The sequence below is a fragment of the Brienomyrus brachyistius genome, chromosome 22 (genome assembly GCF_023856365.1).
Source record: "Brienomyrus brachyistius isolate T26 chromosome 22, BBRACH_0.4, whole genome shotgun sequence".
NCBI lineage: Eukaryota > Metazoa > Chordata > Actinopteri > Osteoglossiformes > Mormyridae > Brienomyrus > Brienomyrus brachyistius.
This window is the reverse complement of record NC_064554.1, coordinates 17,163,339-17,186,608: the sequence shown is the minus strand read 5'-3', so window position 1 is coordinate 17,186,608 and position 23,270 is coordinate 17,163,339. Positions and strand designations below refer to the sequence as shown.

The 23,270-nt window shown below is 53.1% G+C and overlaps 1 protein-coding gene across 3 annotated transcripts; it reads right to left on the bottom strand.

Moving 5' to 3' along the window:
- Positions 1-991: 991 nt before the first annotated feature.
- Positions 992-22,931, bottom strand: pbx4 (pre-B-cell leukemia transcription factor 4). 3 transcript variants are annotated; one of them, XM_048990698.1, is made up of 9 exons: positions 21,269-22,931; positions 18,338-18,451; positions 16,596-16,669; positions 7,471-7,715; positions 7,198-7,388; positions 6,667-6,802; positions 6,504-6,552; positions 4,306-4,391; positions 992-4,225 (listed from the first exon to the last, which is right to left on the bottom strand). In XM_048990698.1, the coding sequence occupies exons 1-8, from the start codon at positions 21,454-21,456 to the stop codon at positions 4,348-4,350; spliced, it is 1,041 nt and encodes a 346-aa protein (XP_048846655.1). In that variant the 5' UTR covers positions 21,457-22,931; the 3' UTR covers positions 992-4,225; positions 4,306-4,347. The 3 variants fall into 3 exon arrangements, with proteins under 3 accessions (XP_048846655.1, XP_048846654.1, XP_048846656.1); XM_048990697.1 differs by having other exon boundaries at positions 6,396-6,552; positions 21,269-22,879; XM_048990699.1 differs by lacking the exon at positions 18,338-18,451 and having other exon boundaries at positions 6,396-6,552; positions 21,269-22,871.
- Positions 22,932-23,270: the final 339 nt, after the last annotated feature.

The window sequence follows — 23,270 nt, the reverse complement described above, 5'->3', positions numbered from 1 at the left end:
CAGATATAGAGATAGATTAGAAGTTTTGGCCAGGACATCAGCATACCACCGCTACTCATTCAAAGGATGCCCAGGGATCTCTGATGGCCTCAGAGAGTCAGGACCTCGGTCCTTTGCATCTCATCAGAAGGACGGCGCCATTTTTACAGCAGCGTCCCCGTCGCTGCACTACGATCCACGCAGAGCCACCCTGCTGGCCTCACCAACACCTCTTCCTGCAGCAACCCAACTTTCGTAGATGGGTCTCCCATCCAAGTACTGGCCAGGCCCACACCTGCTTAGCTTCAGGTGGATTAGTCTGAGCTGCAGGCGGTACGCCTGTGCATGGAACGTCACTCTTATAAATGTGCTTTGTCATTCTGCTCCACGCGGCCAATCGGCACATTTACAGTCTGTAAAATGGTCTGTTGTTCGTGTTAGCCTTGGTGACGGCATAGTCACGAGCATCCGGGATCTGTTTAGAAGGGAAGAAGAGGGCTTCCACATTGATGCAGGCCAGAACTCATTGGCTTGAAGCTACGCAAGGTACCATCTGGGGTGACTGCAGTTATTTACATACTATAAAAATGTGAATTAGGGGAAGGGGAATGAAGTCCACCACAGAATACCATTTCTTTTAAAATGTTTTAATTTTTTTTCAAAACGTCACAATGTTTTAGATGTAGTGACTAAAGATCATTGTTCCCATTAAAACAAGCAAAGACACACCCCCACCCCCCCAAAGAAACACCCTTAAAAAAAATGAAATAAAAGCACGCTAGAATATGTAGTTTTCATTTTTCTAGTAAGGAACACTACTTTTTTCATTGTGTTTTTTCTTTTACGATCTTTCTAGAACAGGTCTTCTAAAGTTGAGGTATAAAAGGGGCTGAGTCACTGGAAATCTATATACACAAGAAAAGGGTTTCACACAGAGGCAGGGGAGCAGGGCGGGGAAATACAGAATGGGGGGTGGCTAGGAATCTGCCTGATGTAAACTGGTGCAGTGGAGTTTTTTTTTTTTATTTATTTTTTTTTTACTTTGGTACGGCCCGTGATTGCGGATAGTGAGGGAACTTAAATGTGCGGTTATACACAAAGGTGGTGGGCCCTTTCCTCAGCTGTTCCTTTGACAATGAGTAGCAAGCAGCAACCCACAGGAATACACCAAACTTCCACAGTATGGGAGGGTGGGGCAAATTTAGCCCAAATCATCATCAAAAAAAATACATCTTCCAAGACTTGAGTGCTGGAAGTATGCATACAGGTACGGGACAGGTGGAGGAATAAAGTTTCTGAAGAACATTTTGGAAGGTGGTGCTGGGTTAAAGGTCATGCCTCTGAGGGTGGAGGAAAACAGCACTTGGGTCGATCGACTAGAGCTCCAAGAGCCTCAAGTGAGGGGGGGGGGGGGGGGGTAAACGCGGCCCAGAACCACACTGATACGGGATGTTTAAATGGGGGACGCGGGCTGAGTCACATGGGGGTTTGTTAGTGTCTTTCTGAAGCTGGTCCTTGAGGACCCGGAGATTCCACGTTTTTTTGCTCCCTCTCAGCTAGCTAGAGGGAGCAAAAATGTCTGTCTGGGGGTCCCTGAGGACAGGGTTGAGAAACACTGTTAGACAAAGAGAAAGGGAGGGGGGGGGATGGGGGAACTCAAAGTTAATTTTTTTTTAAACAAACTCAGAAAAAGAAACATTTGATCATGTCAAACCAACAGCCAGACAGAAAAAGCGACCAAACAATTATTAAAAATAAAATGACACCATAAACAAGTAGTGAGAAATACAAAAAGTAACAACTTGCAGTAATAACAAGTAATAACGTTACATTAATCATAAAGAGGGAAACTACCATGTTCTGACATTTCGTTTTTTAAACATACATTAGATAAACCCTAACTCAACATCAACAAGATTGCATTCCATGTCTTGCATGTTCCACATAACCATTCATAAAAATGGTATAATCCAACGTTTTCACCTTTAATCGAACAGTTAAGTGGACAGACGAGAACGCAAAGCGACCCGGTTTCCTTTCCGCTCTCTGTTAACGGTCCCCCAGCTGCGGTTTACCCAAACGGTTTTTGGTTAATTCTGAGCCCAAGAGCTCCTGTATCGAGTGGTGAGACTCACTGGCAGGGATTGCGTGCCGCCGCTTCCTATCCAACACGCGCATGTGCGCTTCCTATGCGAAGGAAATGCACATCCCTCCCCCTAATGATACAAAACACTCACAGGCGGGAAAAAATAAAAAAAATTACAGGATGCAAACGAAGACACAAAGTATACATCGGACACGTCGCACCTTCTCTCAGCCAACTGCCATAGTCATTACATTATAATACTATTTTTGGTTTAAAATGACAGAGTACTAGTCTTAATGTTTCCTCGTTCCTCCTATTCCTACAGCCTCCGAGTACAGGGATTGAGTAACGGTACCTGGAGCCCATGAATGGTTTCTGAGTCTAGATGCTGCCCCCTTGAGGTTGGAAGACAGAACAGTTGAATGATGAATGGAAATGGTTCAGGAGGCCAACAGGCCAAGAACCATTCGAGCGCATGTCCTCAACAGCGTGAACACACTCATTTTTGGTCATTGTATTCAGTTACTACATTTTTGTATTTTTTCCCCCTCTTCATAAAATTAAAAATTAGAAATTAGAATTAAAAAAAAAAATCACTAAAACTTCTTAAAAGCCCTACATGCATGGAAGACAGTCACATTTTTATTTATTTTTTTGTGTTTTTTTTTTTTTTTTAGTTTAATAACTTCACCCCCAAAACATACGTAATTCCTGTTCTGTAGCAACAAGTACATTTTCTTTATTTGGTGGCTGGTGCTTTCTTTGTGAAACAGCGTTAGGAAAAATAAAAGAAAAAAGGCTATAATTTCACTAATTTTTTCCCCCCAAGGAAATGGGTGAAAAATATGAATAAAAAACACTTTTAAAACAAAAACTAGAAGTCTCTGAAAATTATGAGCAGAAAGCCAATGTACATATGCATCCTACAGCTCGTCAACGCCTCCACCCTTCTCCGTATGCCAAATGACCTCCACTGTCACGCAGCACCGCCAATTCGCCCTTCGAAGACACCTCCACCTGTCCTTTAAATAATGACTGGGCCTGGCAGCCTCCATCTGGCCTCCGCCCGATCGCTACCTCTCACCTATAACCGCCTGCGACTTCCTGTGAGGTCGCAAACCTCTCGGTCTCTCCGAGCGCAGGCGCCTGGGGCAAACCCTCATCTATGCAGTCTGTCTACGGGGCATCTTGCCTGTGGTTAAAGCACTTGGTCTGCTAGGCTGCACAGATAGAGCTGTCAATGGGATGTGGGGGGGGGTGGGGTGGGGGGGGCCACAAGACAGATGAGCCCACGCCCAGGGTCTAAAATCCAAAGCCGGCAGCTTCCCGGCACGGACCCGTACGGGCGGACGGACAGTACCTGGGACAGCACTTTGGTATGTACAGGCGGAGCACAGCTCCCAGCGAGATCTGGATTGTGTTACCGTGGTTACCAGTGAGCGCTGGTGACAGGACAGGGAAATTGTTTTCACTTTTTTTTTTTTTTTCTTTCTGAACACGCACCGGCACAACTTTGAATCACGACAACACACGCGCACGCACACGGATATTTGCAAAACCGAAAGAAACGACAAAAAAAAACCCAGCCGGCTTGGCTCCGCTATGAGGGCAGAGGTCAACGTGAATGTTAACACTGCGTAAGATTACGATATGTATTTACAAGCACCAATCAGGTGTCCAGGCCAGGTCCATTTGTGTGTCGAGTTCTCCCATTCAGACGCCACCTCTCCTGGTCTCAGGGAGCTCCTCCCTATGTGGGCGGAGCCTCCTGACACTGTGGCCAATAACCAGGAAGCTCCTCCCCATTTGGGCGAAGCCTCCCATCCTCCTGGCAGTAGTCCTGCACGCATGTGTCCATTAGCATGTCCGTGGGCATCGACCTGCATGCGCCCTGCTGAAATGTGCATGTTGTGTATGCGTGCCTGCGTGCACAAGAGACGGAGGGGAAAAAAAAAAAAATCATAGCATGCAGTCCAAGGATAGAGGGAATATGGAGGGGGAACTACAGCATCAGTGGGAGTGGTTAAAGTTAACGACGAATGGGGAGGGAGGGGCGGGACTTGGGGGGGTGGAGGTACTGGAGTGGTTGCTGCTCGGAGCCGCAGGTGAAGATGTGAGACTGAGTAGGGGGTCGTTACTGTCCTGCCAGCTGCTGTTGGCCTGGAGAGAGAAAGAGCGCGTCAGACGCGCCGCACAGCGCCACACTGTGGCCAGACAGGTAAATGCGTGCATATACTCACGTCCAGGCGTGTGTGGGGTGGAGGACGCTCCCCGACAGCTTTTCATAGCCGCCCATCAGGTGTGTAGCAGGGTGCAGGATATCCACCTGGGGGAAGCACACAAGGGGGCACTGTTATCATGGGGGGGGGGGTGTTGAAGAGTGAGTCTGGCAGGCATCACACAGCTGAGGAATTTTAAAGTGTTTCAGCGATGACCGAAGATGGGTGTGGCAGGAATGAGGCATCGCAGCAGATGCCAGTGGCGGCAGACAGGGGGCGACGGTGGAGCCCTCTCATTAACGCAGGGGTTCTTAACCTGGGGTCTACGGACCTCCCCCCAAAGGGGTCCACGAATGGGTCCTAGGGGGGGTCCGTGATGGTCGGATTAAAAATGAATTTTATATTAACTTGTTATATTCTTGCCACTATGCATCAGAAATGTTTGTATATGTACTTAGTGAGGAAGACCAGCAAAGCTGAAACGCAGCATCGGATGCTATTGTACACGGCGAGGTAACGCACTGCGCTGCAGTCTGCGGAATCGCCATCGTGTGCCACCCCATAATAAGTGCTTATTTCTTATTTTCCGCCATTCTCCCTGGTCTGGGAATCTTCTCATATAGAGATTTTCAAATACATACTTTTCTCTACAAATAGAGAGAGCAGGACCAAACTGTCACTATCCTGGAGCCTTCCTGTTCAGACACGTCCCCCACTTAACCAAATACCTCCCTGTTTTTGTTCAAGCTAACATCACATGGGAGGGGGCACAATGGTTGCATCACGCAAGGGTAGAGTATTGGGGTGTGCCTCTGACCACCGTGGTTACCAGTGAGAGCTGGCGATAGGACAGGGAAATTAAGCCGTCTTAGCAATTAGCACCCAGGTAACTGAACAACTTCACGCGTCAGATGCCTGTCTCTCTGCCGCCCCCTAGTGGGACAACGCGGGACAGTTAGCCCCAATAAACCGAAGGGTATTCTAATAGTGTTTCTCGACCCGGTCCGCAAGAGACCCCGACGGTCCACATTTTCGCTCCCTCCCAGCTCACTACCAGGATTTTTGCTCCCTCCCAAGTCCTAGCAAAAATGTGGGACTGCCTGAGGGCCCCATAGGACCGGTTTGAGAAACTGTTATAATAGGAGGTAGGAGGGAGATGACTTTTAGGAACATACTGTCTGGAGAGGTTGGGGGGGGGGGGGGTGGGAGGTTTGGGGTGCCAAAGGTAAAACCAGTCACCACCTGTCACCTACCTGTCACCTACCTGTCACCTTCTGCAGCCTGAGCAAATAGAGGTTACTGTGTGTGTTTGTGTGTAAAAGGTCATACATGCTGTGCTGTTATATGACCGTAAGTGTGTGAGCGCACACACACCTGGTTCAGGGCGCGCGTGTCTGGCTGTGTGTTGCAGTCGCTTCGTTTCAATCACGACTTGCCTGCGACAGTATGGGTGAAGGTTGAATGTTTTCTTAAACCACCTCCGAAACGGTCAAACCTTTAAAAGGTGCAGGTACCCAAGACTGTGCCGAGTACAGGTGGAGCCTGAACACCCTGTCTGCCTCATCCATTTCCGATCAGAAAATCAACATCCTGAACAAGCATCATCAAGTCTGGCCACCAGAGGGAGCCGGAGACTGGCGAGTAGTCTGATTGAATGAAGGCCGTCAGAGAGGGTGATGCACTTACTCGAGGCTGTCCGAAAAGGGAGGGCAAGCATCCACCATGAGCGGAGCTACAAGGTGCAATGTTCTTAAACGGGGAGATCAGCATATTACAGCAAGGCTATTTTCATCAGCGCGGGAACCGGCTGGACCAGATGAGCAAGACCGCAGACCGCGGGGGACAGAACACACTCAACCACGGGAACCTTGCTGGTGACAGACCGGAGCTGCCGGTCCTCCTGGCCTCCGGGCACTGCCGTTCCACCCTGAGGCTAAAGACACATTAGCTAGTTTGCGAGTTTCTTTTAGCATGGAGGCTGAAGAAGACATTCAACCCTTCACCTGTGGCATAAGGTGTGTGTGTGTGTGTGTGTGTGTGTGTGTGTGGGCGTGGTCGAGGGCGGGGGGAGGCGGGGTGGGGCAGGGTGGGGGGGCAGCCGCAGACCGTACCTGAGTTGGGTGTTGCTGGAGAGTTAGCCTGGCTAGCCTGGGCCGAGACATTGGCCGCATCCACTGCGGTTTTTACGGCGTACAGGTTGGCCTCCTCCTGGAACTTACCGATGTTCTTCTTGTACCGAATTCTCTTGTTGCCAAACCAGTTAGAGACCTGGGGGAGAGAGGGGGGGGTGAGTGTTGAGCGTCTCGGAGCAAGGTCGCCGAAGACACCGCAGCGGCGGCCCGTGGGACATCCCACCCCCCCCCCCCAACACACACACTGCACCTGAGAGACGGTGATGCCGCACTTCTTGGCCAGCTCCTCTTTGGCCTCCTCGCTAGGGTAGGGGTTCGACAGGTGCGAGTAGAAGTACTCGTTGAGCACCTCCGTGGCCTGCTTGTTGAAGTTACGCCGCTTACGCCTGAGATGGGATGAAAGGGAAAGTGAGAGAGAGAGGGGACAGAAAGAGAGCGATGGGGACAGAGAGGAGAGGGGGAAAGAGAAAGTGGTGACAGAGGACAGAGAGATGGGGGAGAAATAGAGGGGGGGAGAGAGAAAGAGCAAACAATAGTAGAGGAGGAACATGAGAGAGAGGAGAAGGGGGACAGGGGACAAAAAAAAACAGTGACAGAAAAAAAAGAGGAGAGGGGAGAGCAGGAGAGGAGAGCAGGAGGAGAGAGCAGGAGAGGGGAGAGCAGGAGAGGGGAGAGCAGGAGAGGGGAGAGCAGGAGAGGGGAGAGCAGGAGAGGGGAGAGCAGGAGAGAGGAGAGCAGGAGAGAGGAGAGCAGGAGAGGGGAGAGCAGGAGAGGGGCTGACCTGGCGTCCAGGAAACGCGAGCGCAGGATCATGACGGCCTCGCAGGTGCTCTGTTTCAGCTGCATCTGAATGGAGCTGAATTTGCGGTGGATGATGGCCACCATGCGCTCGATCTCCTTCGGCGAGATTGGCCGTGTGCGCGACTGCTCCCGCAGCAGATTCATCACATGGTTGGTGAACTCGCTGCAGGCCTGGAAAGAGGAGGGGACATCTTCACACAACCGTCCAGAGCTTCCCCGGGACTTTCAAACCGACACCCCTGCACCTGCGTACCTGCTCGTACTTCTCCAGCTCAGAGTGGTAGATCTGCCGGATCTGGGCCAGCTTAGCCCGGTAGTCTGAGTGCTCGATACTGCCATCGTTGGGTGACCCCCCCGCTGCCGCCGCCGCTGCTGCTGCCGCTGCCGAGCCCCCACCCTTCTCCGGGCCGGACACCCCCTCCGCCAGCAGCATATTGTCCAGACGCATGATCTGTGGGTCGGGGGGGTCCTCCTCTTGCACACCGCGGATACTCAACACTGTCGGGGGGGGGGGGGGGGAGGACAATGCATCAGCCATGACATCATCATCACCGTGAGATCTGCGGTCAGGGAGCAGAATAGCCACGTCGGAGAAGTTAAACACGGGCCGCAAATTAATGAGCGTCTGGCACAGGAACGCGACCCCAGTTCCCTCTGTTTCACCTCTTAATTACTTTTTGGCCTCGTTATGCGGCCGGCGAGTCGCCCCGCCCGGATCCTCCGGGTGCCAATCAGGTGCTAAAAAGCGCCTGTAAGAACCTGCCGGATCCCACACCTCCGGCTCCTTCTCTTGAGCCCTGCCGCCCGGACTGCATTTGCAGCCTGCATCCAGCAGAGGGCGCAGGCGGTGCGTGCGGCGCAGAGGCGGTAATGAGGGGAGGTGGTGATGTGCATGTTGTCAGCCTGAGCGCCACAGGCTCTAACTAGCTCTCAGAGCTGAACCTTTTCGCTGCCGGAATAAAAGAGGCCTAAGGATGGGCCTGGACTCTGTCACACACGCACACACACACACACACACACACACACACACACACACACACACGTCCCCCTCTGTAGCCGTGAGCAAGGCAGTCTCACCCATTACCCGCGGTCAGGAACTCTTCCCCAGGAGCGTGCCGATGGCGGCCTCTGCTCCAGAATGATTAATGAGGCCCCAGGAGCCTTGGTGTGGCAGTGGCCACCCCTTCGCCCCTCCTCTGTGGGCCTGGGGAAAAAAATCGAGTCCCAGGCTTCGAAGTGGGCCCACACAGACCAGGCCCAGACCCCAGTGCAGAGCTGTAACAGGCCTCCCCTCCGACTCAGGTCTGTCACACTTCACTCCTGCTCTCTATTCTTCTGCTCCAGCCCCCCTCCCATCCCCCACTCTTCCAACTTTTTCCAACCTTTATTTTCTTTCTTAAAAAAGGTCTCCCTCCTGCTGGCACTCGTTTTTTCCTGCCTCCCCCCCCCACATTCCTCGGCTGTCGTTCCCCTCTCATGGCTCAGGAATGCACAAACCCAGCCGCCTGAACTAATGACCTCAAACCCCCCCACCTCCCCCTAAACCCCCCCCCCACCCTGGCTACCTCCCTCTTTGAACCTCTCCCTCCAATTCTACCCTGGTAGAAATGTGTGTGTGTGTGTGTGTGTGTGTGTGTGTGTGTGAGACCTGGCATACACACACATGTGTGACATGACGCTGTCGTGCTCCAGCTGAGCTCCCGCCTCAATCTCCCCGCCACAGGAACGGGGGCAAATAAAGCGGCCAGCAAACGGGCCGCAGCAGGAAAGCCAGTTAGGAGCCGGAGATGGAACGGGCCGGTTCTGCGTCGTCAGACAGCCCTGGTGTCACCGCAAGGACTCGAGGTCCGACAGTGGCCTGGCGGAGAGGATTCAGCAGGCAGGGCCCAGCTGTTGGACCGTTAAGCTGAAGCGAGCCATTTCTGCTGTTGTCATGGCTCACAATGCAAGAGGGTCACACCTTCGATCTGGATGACCCAGTGTGGGTCACCTCGCACGGGCGGCAGGACAAGCGTAACGATGACGGGCCCGGTAACGAACTCACAAGACTCCTGCCACCCCCTAACGACCCTCAAGCCCCCAGCTGAAGCCCAACACTCTGGGATCTGCCTAAATTAGCCCAATTAAGGCCTGATTACTGATAATTACACTCTGCGGCAGGTCTAACGGAGACCGCACGGCCACACGCTAGTCGGTGCTGGACCACGGATACCGAGTGAGACGGCGAGGGTCGACGGCCACCCCAAAAGCCAAATGGAGCTCGTTAACACCAATGCGTGTTAATTCTCAACCCTACCCAGATAGCTAAGGTAGGCTGGGCATTTCTGGTATGCCCACCGACTCCATATCAGGGAGTGCCTTCTCTCTCACTCACACACACACACACACACACACACACACACACACACACACACAGGGTGACAGGCTGGGGTGTCCATGGCAACCAGAGGGCAACAGGTCAGAAAAAATATCACGACATGAATGAGGTGAGAATCCAGGAGGGCTAAGCTCCGCCTCCTTCTGCGTGAGCAGCCAGGGTAACTGTCAGAGAGGGTGCAGGGAGAAGCGAGTCTGTACTGAACACACACACACACACACACACACACACACACACACACACACACACACACACACACACACACACACACACACACACACACACACACACACACACACACACACACACACAGCGTTCATTAGAGCTCCTCCCTGAATGAAGTGCACACTGCAGACAGCCTCTTCACTACAGCACAGTGCACACAGCCCCCCCTCCATCCATACACCCCCCTCGCCCCCCCCCCCCCACCCCGTTCTCCATTTCAGTCGGGTTCTCAGTGTGAGCTGTAATCCCTCATGCTGTCAGTCTCTCTCCCCCCCCCTCGCTCCCTTCGTAGACAGACAGGATTAGCATTTTAATTGCATCAGCTCCCCAGGGCGTTTCGAGGGCCTGTGCTGGGAGAGGGGGAGACGCGAGAGCACGCCGTCTGAAAATGGAGGAAAGGAGAGCAGGGAGGGAGGAAGGGTGCAGAGAAGAGAGAGAGTGGGGGGGGGGGGCGCAACCCGGGGAGAGAAACAGGAGTCTGCACCCACATAGAGCCAGTGCATGGCCTGTGTTTGGGGGCAGCCCTGGAATCAGACCCAGGTCCACAGGGAGCTCAGAACCAGCAGGAATAGCATCCCCCCTCCCCCACCCCCAAGAGGAAACCTGCTCCCCACCTCCCCGTCCCTGAGGGGCAACTCTGTGCTTAGGCGAAGAAATGAAGCTAGAGAGAGGCATGTGGCGAGGGGGGGGCAGAGGCTTCCTTAATTCCGTAAGATGAACCCAGAATACGTTGGGGGGGGGGTGCCGGTGCGGGCAACTCATTAATAATGATCATTAATGAAGGATTAATATTCTCCTCATTCTCATTTAGGGGACATCCTACCCAAGGGGACACGGCCGTCAGATCTGCAGATGGGGGGGGCCGTGGCCACGCAGAACCGTCCGACTGGGGCGTGGACCCAACACTAACAGCCTCCCACAACACTGACATTAATCAGCGGCCTGTGATCAGGCAGACACACTGGTGAGGAGGGGAGGGGGTGGGCTGGACACACACACACAAATATACACACAAATGGGGACACACACACACAAATATACACACAAATGGGGACACACACACACACAAATGGGGACACACGCACACTGTCCAGCTGGTGTTAACCTCATCTGAACAGCTGGAGAGATCCCAGGCCAGCTGGGAGCAGCCTGAGCGCAGAGGCTGAGCACGAGCCTGAACACGCTTCCTGAACACGGAGTCAGACAGGAGCACTGCGCCTGGAGCGCCATTCCATCTTCATGTTCACTTTACACGCTCAACTCAAGCAAGAGACTCGTTAAGGAGAGACACACCGAGGAGGAGGAGGGAGGAGGATGAAGAGGGGGAGCAGCCCTACCCCCCCCCCCCACCCCGCTCAGCCGCTCTCGTCAGCGTCCCGCTCTAATTACCGGCGCCTCTTAAGGATCTCCTAAAGACCTTGTGAAAAATGAACGCTCATTTGAGAGGTCATTAATTTGCACAGTTATGCAAATTGGGTGGGCAATTAAGCCTCGGTTCCGAGGAGCCGCGCCTATTTATAACGAGCAAACGAGCGGCGCGGGCTCAGAGCCCCCCCCCCACCCCCCAAATCCGCACAGATACCTGGGGGCCGGGGGGTCAGTGGCCACGCATGATGATGCTGGGGACCGAGTGGCTGCCAGGCACATGGTGAACGCTGCCCCCCACTGGCCGGGAAGCAGGAAGCATGCAGAATAATCTGTGCCCCCCGCTCACGTACCCATGACTGCAGCAGTGGGGTGGCACCAGGTCTAAAGCAGATTAGACCAAGCCAGTGGTGGGGGGGTTGGATTCAGCTAGTCCTGATTGTCAGTTATTTGTTGAACTTTGGGTTTAGCGCCCCCTATCTGTGGCTCTCTCAGGCTGTTAGAGTGAAACCCGATTAGTAAATTACTCCCACCTGGGGGGGTGGGGGGTCAGAAAACTCCCCAAAAACAGAAACGGGGGCAATATCTTTTTCCGCTTAAGCTGCGTTAATCCAAATCGGCCGATTGGAGGAGAGTCAAACGACATCCTGGGCCGTGACTCCAGAATGGGGGGCCAAGTCGGGGTCGGCCGGGTGGGGGGGGGGGAACAGCCTGGCCATAAGCCCTCACTCCCACATCAGGAGGATTAACCTTCAGATTAGTGCCCAGCTGAGACCCGTGAGCTGAACGGAGCCCCGGTCTCTGCTGCTACAGGTTCGAGGCCCTTGGGGGCCCCACACTGGACCAGCTGTTGGCTAACATGTCGGCTGCATTTCTACTGACGGAGGGGCTGGGGCGCATGCACACGCGCACACACACACACACACACACACACACACACACACACACACACACACACACACACACACACACACACACACACACACAGCAGCGTGGCTCCCAGGACCGCACGGGGTATCATGTGGTGGGAGGGGCTGGAAAGGCAGCCAGCTCCCATCAGTTTTAATTAATCCTTAATTAGTCTGGATTAGGAGCCGGGGCCCTCAGACTGGCTCCCCCTGCCACGCAAACGCAAGGCAGCTGAGGCTACATTTACATACCCTTAATTAAAGAGAGGGGGCCTTCCCTAACGAGCCAGCTCAGGGACCGAGGGGGGGGCAGGGGGGCCGGACAGAGGCAGCGAGAGGGAAGTGGATGGAGGGAGGAGAGAAGGGCAAGACGGATGACGGAGAAACAGAGGAAGGGGGGTGGGGTAGCCAAGGGGGCGGGGTTTAAAGGTCGGGCGGTGAGCCGGATGCAGCGTCACCTTCAGCTCCCATATCAGGGCCTAGAGCTCAGGGCAAACATGTGAAAACAGCAGCATGATGGCTTCAGCAAACACACCCCTCCCAGCACAAACATGCACACGCAGAAACGCCTGAGCGGAAGTATCGCCACTGCTGCACGCAACCGACAGCTGCATGCAGACACCAGATGCGGGCATTACACGCAAATGTCACATGCTACACGCCACATGCGCACAGACGCCACACGCTACATGCTACACGCCACATGCGCACAGACGCCACACGCTACACGCCACATGCGCACAGACGCCACACGCTACACGCCACATGCGCACAGACGCCACACGCTACACGCCACATGCGCACAGACGCCACATGCTACACGCCACATGCGCACAGACGCCACATGCTACACGCCACATGCGCACAGACGCCACATGCTACACGCCACATGCACACAGACGCCACATGCTACACGCCACATGCGCACAGACGCCACATGCTACACGCCACATGCGCACAGACGCCACATGCTACACGCCACATGCTACACGCCACATGCGCAGACACCACACGCCACATGCGCAGACACCACACGCCACATGCGCACAGACACCACATGCTACACGCCACATGCTACACGCCACATGCGCAGACACCACACGCCACATGCTACACAGACTCCACACGCCACATGCACACAGACTCCACACGCCACATGCACACAGACACCACACGCCACATGCACACAAACACCAAGCATCATGCGTAGCCGCCACCCACCCACCCACACACACAGACACACACGTAGCCTCCACACACACACATGCCGCTAGTAGAGGCCACACTCAGACCCTTATCAGGGCTCCACACCGGGGGCTGCGTGTACCGAGATAACGCCCACACCTCGTTAGCCACTCCAGGGCGACGTCGAGCCCGGGTGGGTATGGGGGGGGGGGGGGGGGGAGGAGAGGAGGGGGGTGACAGAGGCGGGGGAGTCTGACGGCTCTCATTAAAGCAGCATGAATGATTAATCGCGTTGGTAACGGAGGCCAGTGCGAGTGGCTGACACCCGCCACGTGGAGCGGGACTGGCCCGGTCCCCGGTTCCGGCCCACTGCGCCCCCCCCCCGCCATGATCACCTGGCAGAGGTGTAAGGGGAGCTGTCTGGGCACCTGCAGATGTTTTCAGGCCAGGGGGGGATTTAGTGAGCACCTGGTGTGGGCCACGCTAGGCCGAAGCAGGGACCACGGGTGACGGCGCACACCCAGCCGGTGAGGAGGGGCCGGCGGGCAAGGGGACGCTGTCAGGGCCAGGGGTTCCTGTGATATTAGCTGTCTGCCAATCCGGCGTGGGGAACAGACACAGAGTAATTACTCAGGCTGCTCCTACCTCATCAATCAAGGCTCCTTCGAGTCCCCCCCCCCCCCCCCACCAATATCGCTCACGTAGTCGGGGGGGGGGGGGGGGGGAGTAAACACACAAGTATAAACATCAGGGTCCAAACTGGCAGAAAGCAACATGATTCAGAGTTGGTATTCTTAATTAATTATTATTATTATTATTATTATTATTATTAAGCTAAATTTCACCTAGCAGCCCTAAAAATATGACTTCCAAACTGAAGGTCAGAGGAGATCCTGGACATCACCGTGTCACTCACTCTTCGGACTTCACCATGGTTACAAGTGACAGGGATTGGGGGGGTGATCAGGGCCAGGCAGGGGAGCCCCGCACCCCCCGAATCCCACCACGGGCGATGGTGGCGGCTCACATTTCACCCATAACCCCCCACCCCCCCCACCCCCCGCGGGCATCTGCTCCGGGAGATAAAAGTCGATAGCTTTGAGCAACTAGTAAAAATTTAATGGGCAGGCCGAAATCGAGCTCCCTCAAAAGCTAATGATAATTAAATGGGTTTTAATTAGCTCTGCGCTCTGACAGAGGTTATCCTGCAGGTATCGGATCTTGGCGGCCGGGCGCACCGCTAACGACCCGGACGGCGGAGAGGGGCGGGAACCACGGGGAATGCTAAAGATGGGGAGGGGGGGCGATATAGCCGTCTACATTTGACTGAAACTCCGGCCAGGGGAGCAGAGGAGGAGGCCAAGCGACCCGGGGGGGTGGGTCTTGCACTAAGCTTTACGCCGCCAGGCGGATCAGTACCAGAGTCTCAACTCCTCCCGGATCACCGACGCGGGGGCACGGCAGGCCCCAAACACACGGAGGGAGGGGGCGACAAAGAAAGAGGAGAAGGAGAAGAACCAGACTGAAACGCAGCCCCATTATTGTAAATATTTTGGCTGAAGCTGAATCAACTCGCTCAGCCAATGGGGACGTTTTTAACAGCAAACCCACGCCGGGGACAGAGAGATGAGGAAGCGGACACTGGTCTTTAAGTTGGAGAGAATAACTCCCTTTTGTGCCGCGTTTCAGGGAGGGGGGGGGGGCATCTTTAATGCAACTGGAATTTCACGCGGCTGAATGTTGTGTTTTAAGTTTTGAGAAGGGTAAGATGGTGAGCCCATGGATGGGGGGGGGGGGGGGCTTGGCATCTGGACAGAACATTTCCTTAACAATGAAAAATCTGCCCCATCTCACTCAGAGGAATCCAGCCTCCCCTCCCCCTTCTCTGTCTCTCCTCCCACCCAGGACCATTACCATATCAAAGCCCCCAGTTCTGAGCCTGTCTTCTCTTTTCTATGGGGGGGGGGGATTGGAACAGACTGGGCCCAAGCCTGCTTCTCTCTCTCTAGTGCTTTCAGGCAGTGTGTATGTGTGTGTGTGCGTGCGTGTGTGTGTGTATATGGTGAAGACTCACAGTTACTACAGAGTCGATACTGCAGAGAGGCAGGATCCTGACTTCCATACACTGATCGAGGGGGGGGGGGGGGCGGGCGGGTAATGGAACGGAATTAAGATTCCGTAGGGATCCGTTTGCCAGGGATAGCAGCCAGCGAGGCTCTGGATCCCGCCCCCACCGGGACGCCGATGTCGTACCAAGAAACGTCGCCGGATCGGCGAGGCGCTTCGGGACCGACAGATTTAAGGTCGAACACGGAGGGAGGGGACAACGGCCACCGGGTGACCTGAAGCCTGGGCGTGCGGGGGTCCGGCTCGACCCGGAGGCCGAATGGAGACGCGAGCGAGTACCAAAGGCGTGACCGGCGGATATGAGGGCTGGAACGGCACCTCCTGGAGATGGGGACAGACGGGTCACTCTGACAAGGAGCAGGAGACCTCTGACACCACATCTCAATGAGAGGGGGAGATGGAGAGAGAGCTGAGAGAGCAGCAGCAGGAGAGCAGCAGCAGGAGAGCAGCAGCCGCTAAGAAATCACGCTACACACATATAAATGTCAGTAAAGTAAAAAAAAATTAAATAAAAAAAATCAGGAAGATGCTGAAAGACGCCACCGGGGGCAGGAGCCCGGCGGTTTAGGATCTCTGGAAAGCTAAACCCACACCCCCACCCCCCCCCCCCAAAAAAAAACAGGACAAGGACACTAAAATGCGAAACAGAGGGAGCCCGTGGACTGACTCATCCGCTCAAGACAGAGTCACCAGCGCACCGCCGAGAAGACCACCACCTCCAAGCCCCGTCGCCATGGCAACCCAGCGAAGGCCACCCCACCTGCCTCTCCCTCACACTGCGCCAGCGGCTTCTCCCATAATTCTCTTGGCTTTCTAAGGACGCGGTTCTGTCCCCGGCAGAACGATCCCCAAATGCTATCTTTCGCCTAGTTATCTGCGGACGTTTCTTGCTGGGAAATACAGATCAGGTAGAAAACAGGCAAGAAATTAGGAGAGGCCCGCAGGTAAGGCTCTCCGTGGGACGCACTCATCCACCAAACTCCCCGCTTGGCTTAAATTCCGCTCACGTTTGGCACTCATTTCACTGAAGTTTGCCCAAGACTGTCACTGTCACTCCCACACAATCTCCGCTCATCCGCTGAAAAAAACGCTAGGCCTGTCGCCCGGGAAACGAGAGAGGCCCGCTTCTCATCTACCACACACGGTAACCATGGTGACCCCGACACCAGGCGATCGGCGGCCGGATCTCACCTGTCTTCTCCTTGATCTCGCATAGGACACTGAAGAGGGCCGGTTTCATCCGGTGGCAGTTCAGGGCGTGCTTCCTGTCCCAGAAAGAGAGGGGGGGGGGAATACTGTGATGGGGAGGTATGACAGCCAATCACAGAGCAGCATGGGTCAGAGTGGGGTACTTATCCTAAACCACTTCAGAACAACCGCCGCCGATCCAGCCACGCAAATCCCTCAGACAACCTGCGACTGCAGTATCCGCATACAGAATCAAACTTAGATCCATGTTTAGTTGACAAGGGGCTCACATCCATGATTGGGGGGTGGGGGGCTCCTCCAATGGGGTCACAGATTAGCAGGGCATTTCCAAACACACTCCCACAGACACACAGACACAAATCGATCGACAGACACAGCAATTAAGTTTAACAAGAAGGCAAACACACAACCAGATGATGTGAAGGAATCTTCCAGATCTCCTCCTCCTATATGTACCAGGGCTGGAGCACTGAATCAGCAGACCTCTGCTGGAGAGGGGAAATTGTTTTTGCATACTTGGTCACCTACAGCCCAGAGGGGTACAGCCCAACCCCGGCCTGACCACTGCTACCTAGATGCCTATTCCTTAAGCCACAAGTTGAGGAACGGTCCAAAGACCCGTCACTCTCTGTTCTGGTGGCTTTGGGTTACTGCAGCAGAACCTTTGAAATTTCTCAGCGAACCCCCTCCCTCATCCCTACCCCCTCCGCTACAACCAGCACACACCAGCCCATTCAAAGCAGCTCAGCCAGGAAGAGCGCCACCATGAGGCAGCCAAGTGGAAATGAACACCAGCAAACTATAAGGAGTTGCACGACTTCATTTGTTGTATAATGTATAACGAAACCCTGTCGTGGTTTAATATTATGCAGTGTAATTTCTGACACAAATTAATAAAGGTCTTTTCTTGGGGGCGGGGGGGGACGTACATGATTGAGTCACAGCGGGACTCCAGCATTCCCATATCCGACTTCCAGACGTAATTCCCAACAGATGAGCACAACGTGGAGATAATTCTGTTCCCAAAGCCGCCAGTTTATAATTCCCACCCCGGACCCGAAACATTCCGCATTTCCTTTGACGAGGGAAAAGGCAGAGTGGAGAGAAGGATCCGTGACAGACAGATGTGGACGACGTAGAATGGCCGTGTCATGACTGTCAGCGTGCAGCACAGCGCCGTGGTTTAAGAGGGGCGCGCAGGGGGCGGTAATCACAGCCAGGAACGCGGGCCACGGCCTTTGGGTTTGCCAGACATTGAGGGTGTTTACTGATTTATGCTTATAAAGAGATGTGCTAAAGAAAGATGACTGGGGAGGGGGAGGGTCAACATAAAACAGAATGTGGAGGGGAAGGTACACCTTTATCGGGAGGACACCCCCGACACGAAGCCAGTGCAGGGACAGTGTTCCTAAAACAGGTCCTTGGGGAACCCCAGACGGTCCACGTTTTTGCTGGAGGGGCTGAGAGGGAGCAAAAATGTGGACGTCTAGGGTTCCCCAAGGACCGGGTTCAACAACACCGCCTTGGGGAAGCAGCCGAAGATGCACCAATAGCAGGATTCCCCGTAAGGTCCGGCTGACTGACTAAAGAGTGTGAAATAGCACTTCAAAATGTTTATAAACAGTGGGTAAGGAGTCATGTTGCCTGGCAGAGTGGGGTGGGGAGGGGGGGGGGGTGGGGGTGTGGGATAGGTGGGGGGGGGGCTCATGCTGTCCAGTACTGACCTGTGCTGGAAGTTGAGCGGCAGGGCAGTCCCCGCCGTGCCCCCCCCAGCTTCCCCACCCTGTGCGGGGTCATCCGCTGCGGCCCAGCGCGCCGGCGCCTCTGCTGGCCAGCATCTGGACACAGGGCAACAGGGCATTATGGGTAACAGAAGGTTCAAACGGGACATCTGACGCACCGAGGACGATGGGCGATCGCGGGGTAAAACATCGTAGGGGGCAGAAACCCTGGTGGGTGTCCTGAGGCGGTTGCAAATAAAGCCATGTGATGCAGAAGCCCCACCCCCAAACCAACCGCAGAGAACAGAGTCGGTCAAGCGGACTAGAAGCCAGAGTCAGAGGAAGGTCAAAAGGCACCTCAGGATGAATAGGGCCAAGGCTGTCCAGGCAGACGGACCTGCACATGAAGAGGGCTCCCCATCCCAGTTGTAATGCTGCCAGTATCTGGGAGCCAGCAAACGGGAACGGCTCCATGAGACGACCGCAGATCCCAGAGGTCTCTGGGGAATCCCGACGTTCCAGAGGACCGCGTTAAGCGACTCCCGGAAAAAGTGGGAGCTGGTAGTGCGTTTGGACACCAGCCGCGTTCGCGCACCTCCGTTACTGTAGCTAAAGCAGACAGACTCTGATGAGGATGTGATTCAAATGGGGAGGGGGGCAGCAATGGGGCCACCCACACCTGACTAGGTACAAAGAGAGAGAGGGAAAGTGTCAGAGAGCAACAGAGAGAGCCGAGAGTGAACGTGAGTGAGTGCTGGGAACGACAAGTCAAACATGCAGAGATAAAAGTTTATATCCTCTTTTCATCCTTCGGAGTAATAATCCGCTCCATCCTCTCACGCGAGGGGAGGAAATCAACTTCCTCTTATGTCAGAAATACCAGCAGAAGTGAATTACATCCCAGTGACGGTGGGGAAAAAGAAACAAAATAAAATAAAATCAGCTTCATTACCCAAAGAAAGGTTTCCACTAGACGAGTGTTTTACCCGTGGATGGAGGAGCAAACGAGGAGGAGGAGGAGGAAGCAGGCAGGCCGCCTTCATCATCACCACACGCAACGGACGGCCGCTTAACTTTAATCGAGGGCCACAAAATGAGACAAACCCCTCTCCATGAAACTGCAAGGTGTGCGGCTGCGAGTCAGTAAACTTTTAAACCACCCCCCCGCCCCCCCCAGCCATCAGTCACACGCATGCGGTATCATTAATAGAAAAGGCTTTGCGGACAGCTGCAGTCCAGCACTGTAGCAGAGAATTGATTGCGTGGTGCACACAATGAAAAGGGTGAGCACCGAGGGGGGGGGGGGGGGGGAATTAATTAAGGGAACCAGGTGGCCAACTGCTCCAGCGAAACATCTTTAGCTCTAGACAGAAGAGATGACCACAGTCTCCCAATTCTTTTCTTTAAAAAAATATATATTTTTCACCATAGCAATTCCAGAATTCCAGGACCGACTCAGATATTTAACCAGCAAACTAAAAATGGGAAATCAGGTAAGAGGACGACGGAGGTTTCAGTGAGAGAGACGTGCGACGCGTATTCACCTCCTGGAAACACGACCTTAATTCAGCCTGGATGTTTTCCTTCAGTCCAGGGGAAAAAAAGAAAGTTCGACCTGCCTGCTTAACTCGCATCCCTTTAAAACCAAACACGCAATTTAAATCACAAAAGCTTCCCTTTGAGACACACTGGTGTTTTAATTAAGGGTTTTTTCCCACATAATCTATGGTAATGGGACAATAGCAGATTAATCAAACTCAATTAGCAGGCGAGTTCCAAGTCAGGGGCCGTGGCCAAAACGTGTGAATAAACACATCCTTGAGGGTGACGTTAAAGTCACGCAAGAGACCCGAACACAAATCCCAAGTTATTTCTAGTGATTTATATAACTAAATAACTAAAAGCCCCGAGAACATTACAAATTACTGCTATGTATTTCATGGTCTACTTGAGAGACAGAGAGTGAGACAGTAATTTCACACTCTGTTAATTTTATCACGCTTCTTTTAAAAATCCCCACTCTATATTCTGGCGAGTGAACATCGGGGAATCCAGCACACGTCCGAATGTCCGGACGACAATCAACCTTATTTCTCTAGATTTAAATTAGGATGGGCCATGTCTTTGTTTAACACTACCCGGGAAAAACAAAAAGTTGCTTAAACTTTATCAGTATTAAGAAAAAAGCAATGTCCCGTTAAGTATACCCCAGACAAGACACGTCCTTAATGTTTTCGTGCATTAAGAAACACGCTCGCATCCCCTCTGCATCGCCACATAATCAGATACGCTCGGTCTTCATTAAATCGGCCATGAAAGGTGGTTTGTGGCATAAATTAAGTCGGGATCAGACAATTCAGAGCGTAAAAGGCAAGTGATCAATGGTGCTTCGTGATGAGCCCCGTTCGCGAGTCCATGTCTTTGTGTCTAGTTTATCATCTAGTAGCCATACACGCAATAATACATTTCAAACAAACAACCAATGCATACAGTAAATAACTTGCAATAAATCCGACGTGGCACATTTTGCAGTTATGGTCGGCCGTGATGCACGGGGGTCGATGCGCTACGTCATTCCCAGCGCTCCCAGTTGGCAAAAGACCAGCATGGGCCTACGGACAAAACACTTCTGACAACACTGGGGGGAGACCACGCTTGGAGGGAGTCTGTTTCCTATTTATGAAGCGATTCTAATTCCCAGTGCATAAAGGGATGGCGTGCAATCCGGCCAAGAAAGTATCTGGCATGGAGAAGTAGAGACCACACCACCAAATTCACATGCAAGCCCTTAATAAGTGTGCAGGGGGGTCTGCTGGAAGCACGTTTCCGTGCAATCAGGTCTGGGGTCTTCAAACGGCGATCAGGTCCCTTTCATCCGTTTTTCCACTGTCCACCTTCCCCATGGAGATACCATCCCCTCACCCCCAGCCTTACCTGGCCTGTGCCTCGTCTAGGCTTTCGTCCGTGATGGCCATGATCTGCTGGAGGATGTCCCCGATGTCTTGCTGGGGCTGGCCGAGGGGCTGCTGCTGCTTCCGGACCGAGTCCGGGTCGCCCACGTCAGTCTGCGATAATCCGCCGAGTCCAGGGAGACCCGCTAGCATACGGGTCTGTTCATCCATACTTTCAGGGAAGCCTCGCCGTCTTCTCCGCGAAAAAACCCCAGTATAAAAAAAAACAAATGCGAGGAAGGGAAGGAGGAAAAAAAATCCCAACAGAGACACCTCGGCCCTACTGAATTATAAATTACTCTAACAGAGCCAGTGAGATCAAATGGTGCTGCTCGCGAGGCAGCTCTAAATAGACAAAGATATACGTTTAAGGGGGAAAAATCTTGCGCGTACAGTTGGAGAAAAAAAAGCTTTTCCCCCAAAAATAAAAAGAAATCAGCCACGAAAAGGCGGACTAGCCAAGAAGCTAGCACAAAGCTCGTCTTTCACGCAGTTTTTTTTTTTGCACAGCTAAGTACATGGAGGAGGGGGGGTAAAGCATCCACACGCCGAGAAATTAAGGGTGCATTAGAAACTGAAACTAAAAACGGCAGCTGGCTAAAGCCAAGCGACAAAAGACTTTGGGACGGCGTGTTCAAAGTGGTCCTTCAAAACAGTGCGCTGCTTCTGCTTTGGAAAATGGAAGAAAAGCAGGAGCGATCCTTTCGGGGGCACCGCGGCAGGCTAATGACACACAGTCGCCGGGGCACTTGGGGGGTTTTTTTTCTCCGCTGTTTCGTTGTGCACAAATCACAGTGATTATAAAAAATATTAAGTGCTGCAAAAAAAATGCTAATAACACAAGCGGCTTACGATAGCTGCATGCAAACCCATCCGTACCTGGATATTTCCCTCCCACCGAGTTAGACACTAAAATAAAAATGAACACCCCGGAAAAAAACACATACACGCTGTTCTTACCCAGCCAGCTGGCCGTAATGCATGTACTTAGCTGATTAGCTAGCTACCGAGAACGACGTGGAGGAAAAAAAGGGGGGGATACGAGTAAATAAAAGACTGGAGCGGATTTTAAATAAAACTCGGCACGCTTAAAGCCGGGCCCCGCTTCCAGTCGCTCCCTCGGTGCGATCTAACTAACTTGCTAGCAGCAGCGAGCAAGCAAACGATCGGCTAAACGCTCCCCGACGCATGCACTAAAACTGGAAGATTTGTCAAAAATAAAACGAAATGCATGAAGGAAACCGATACCAGGATTTTGGAAATCAGAGAAAAAATGCCGCCACTGTCCGAGCAGGCAGCTTTGGGGGGTTTCGGTGCGCTCCTCGCTCCGTCTCGCTTCCCTTCCCTTCTCCTCTTCCTTTCTTCCCCTTCCTCTCCTCTCCCTCCTTTCTCTCGCAAGCTTTTTCCTCGCCGTGCTCCCCACTCCCAGCGCACCACAGCAGTGTCGTGCACCCGGCGCTACGTAATGGGCCGCGGCCGAGCTGCCGTACCTCTCGGCGCCGCTAGGAACCACGATCGCGCATAAACAGCCCCCAAAAACTTACCTTTCGGTTAAACAAGCGTGTCGTTGAAGCCTTAATTTACCCCCTTTAACTTTGTGGGGAAAATGTCTTAATTCATCTAATTATGGACGCAGTACAATAACATTGATCGCAATGAGAAAGAATTTTGCACTGAGCATTATTTACGGGAGGCTTGGGTTGAACTTTAATAAGGCAGTTCCGAACATAATACTACACCCTCATAAACAGATTTTACACGCAGGACGAAATTCTCGGTGAGATCGTTTCACTTGACTTTTGTATTTCAGATTTCACAGTGTACTTTTGGTTGTTTCAGTGAGTTTTACGTTACAATAAGTCATTCACGTGAAAACATCTTGCACACAAATGAATGCCACCAATAGATATACTTGCCCTGAAAGACTGTTTATCTATGACTAAATGCTCTATTGTTGGTAACTGCAGTCTGTGTTTTTATTGCAC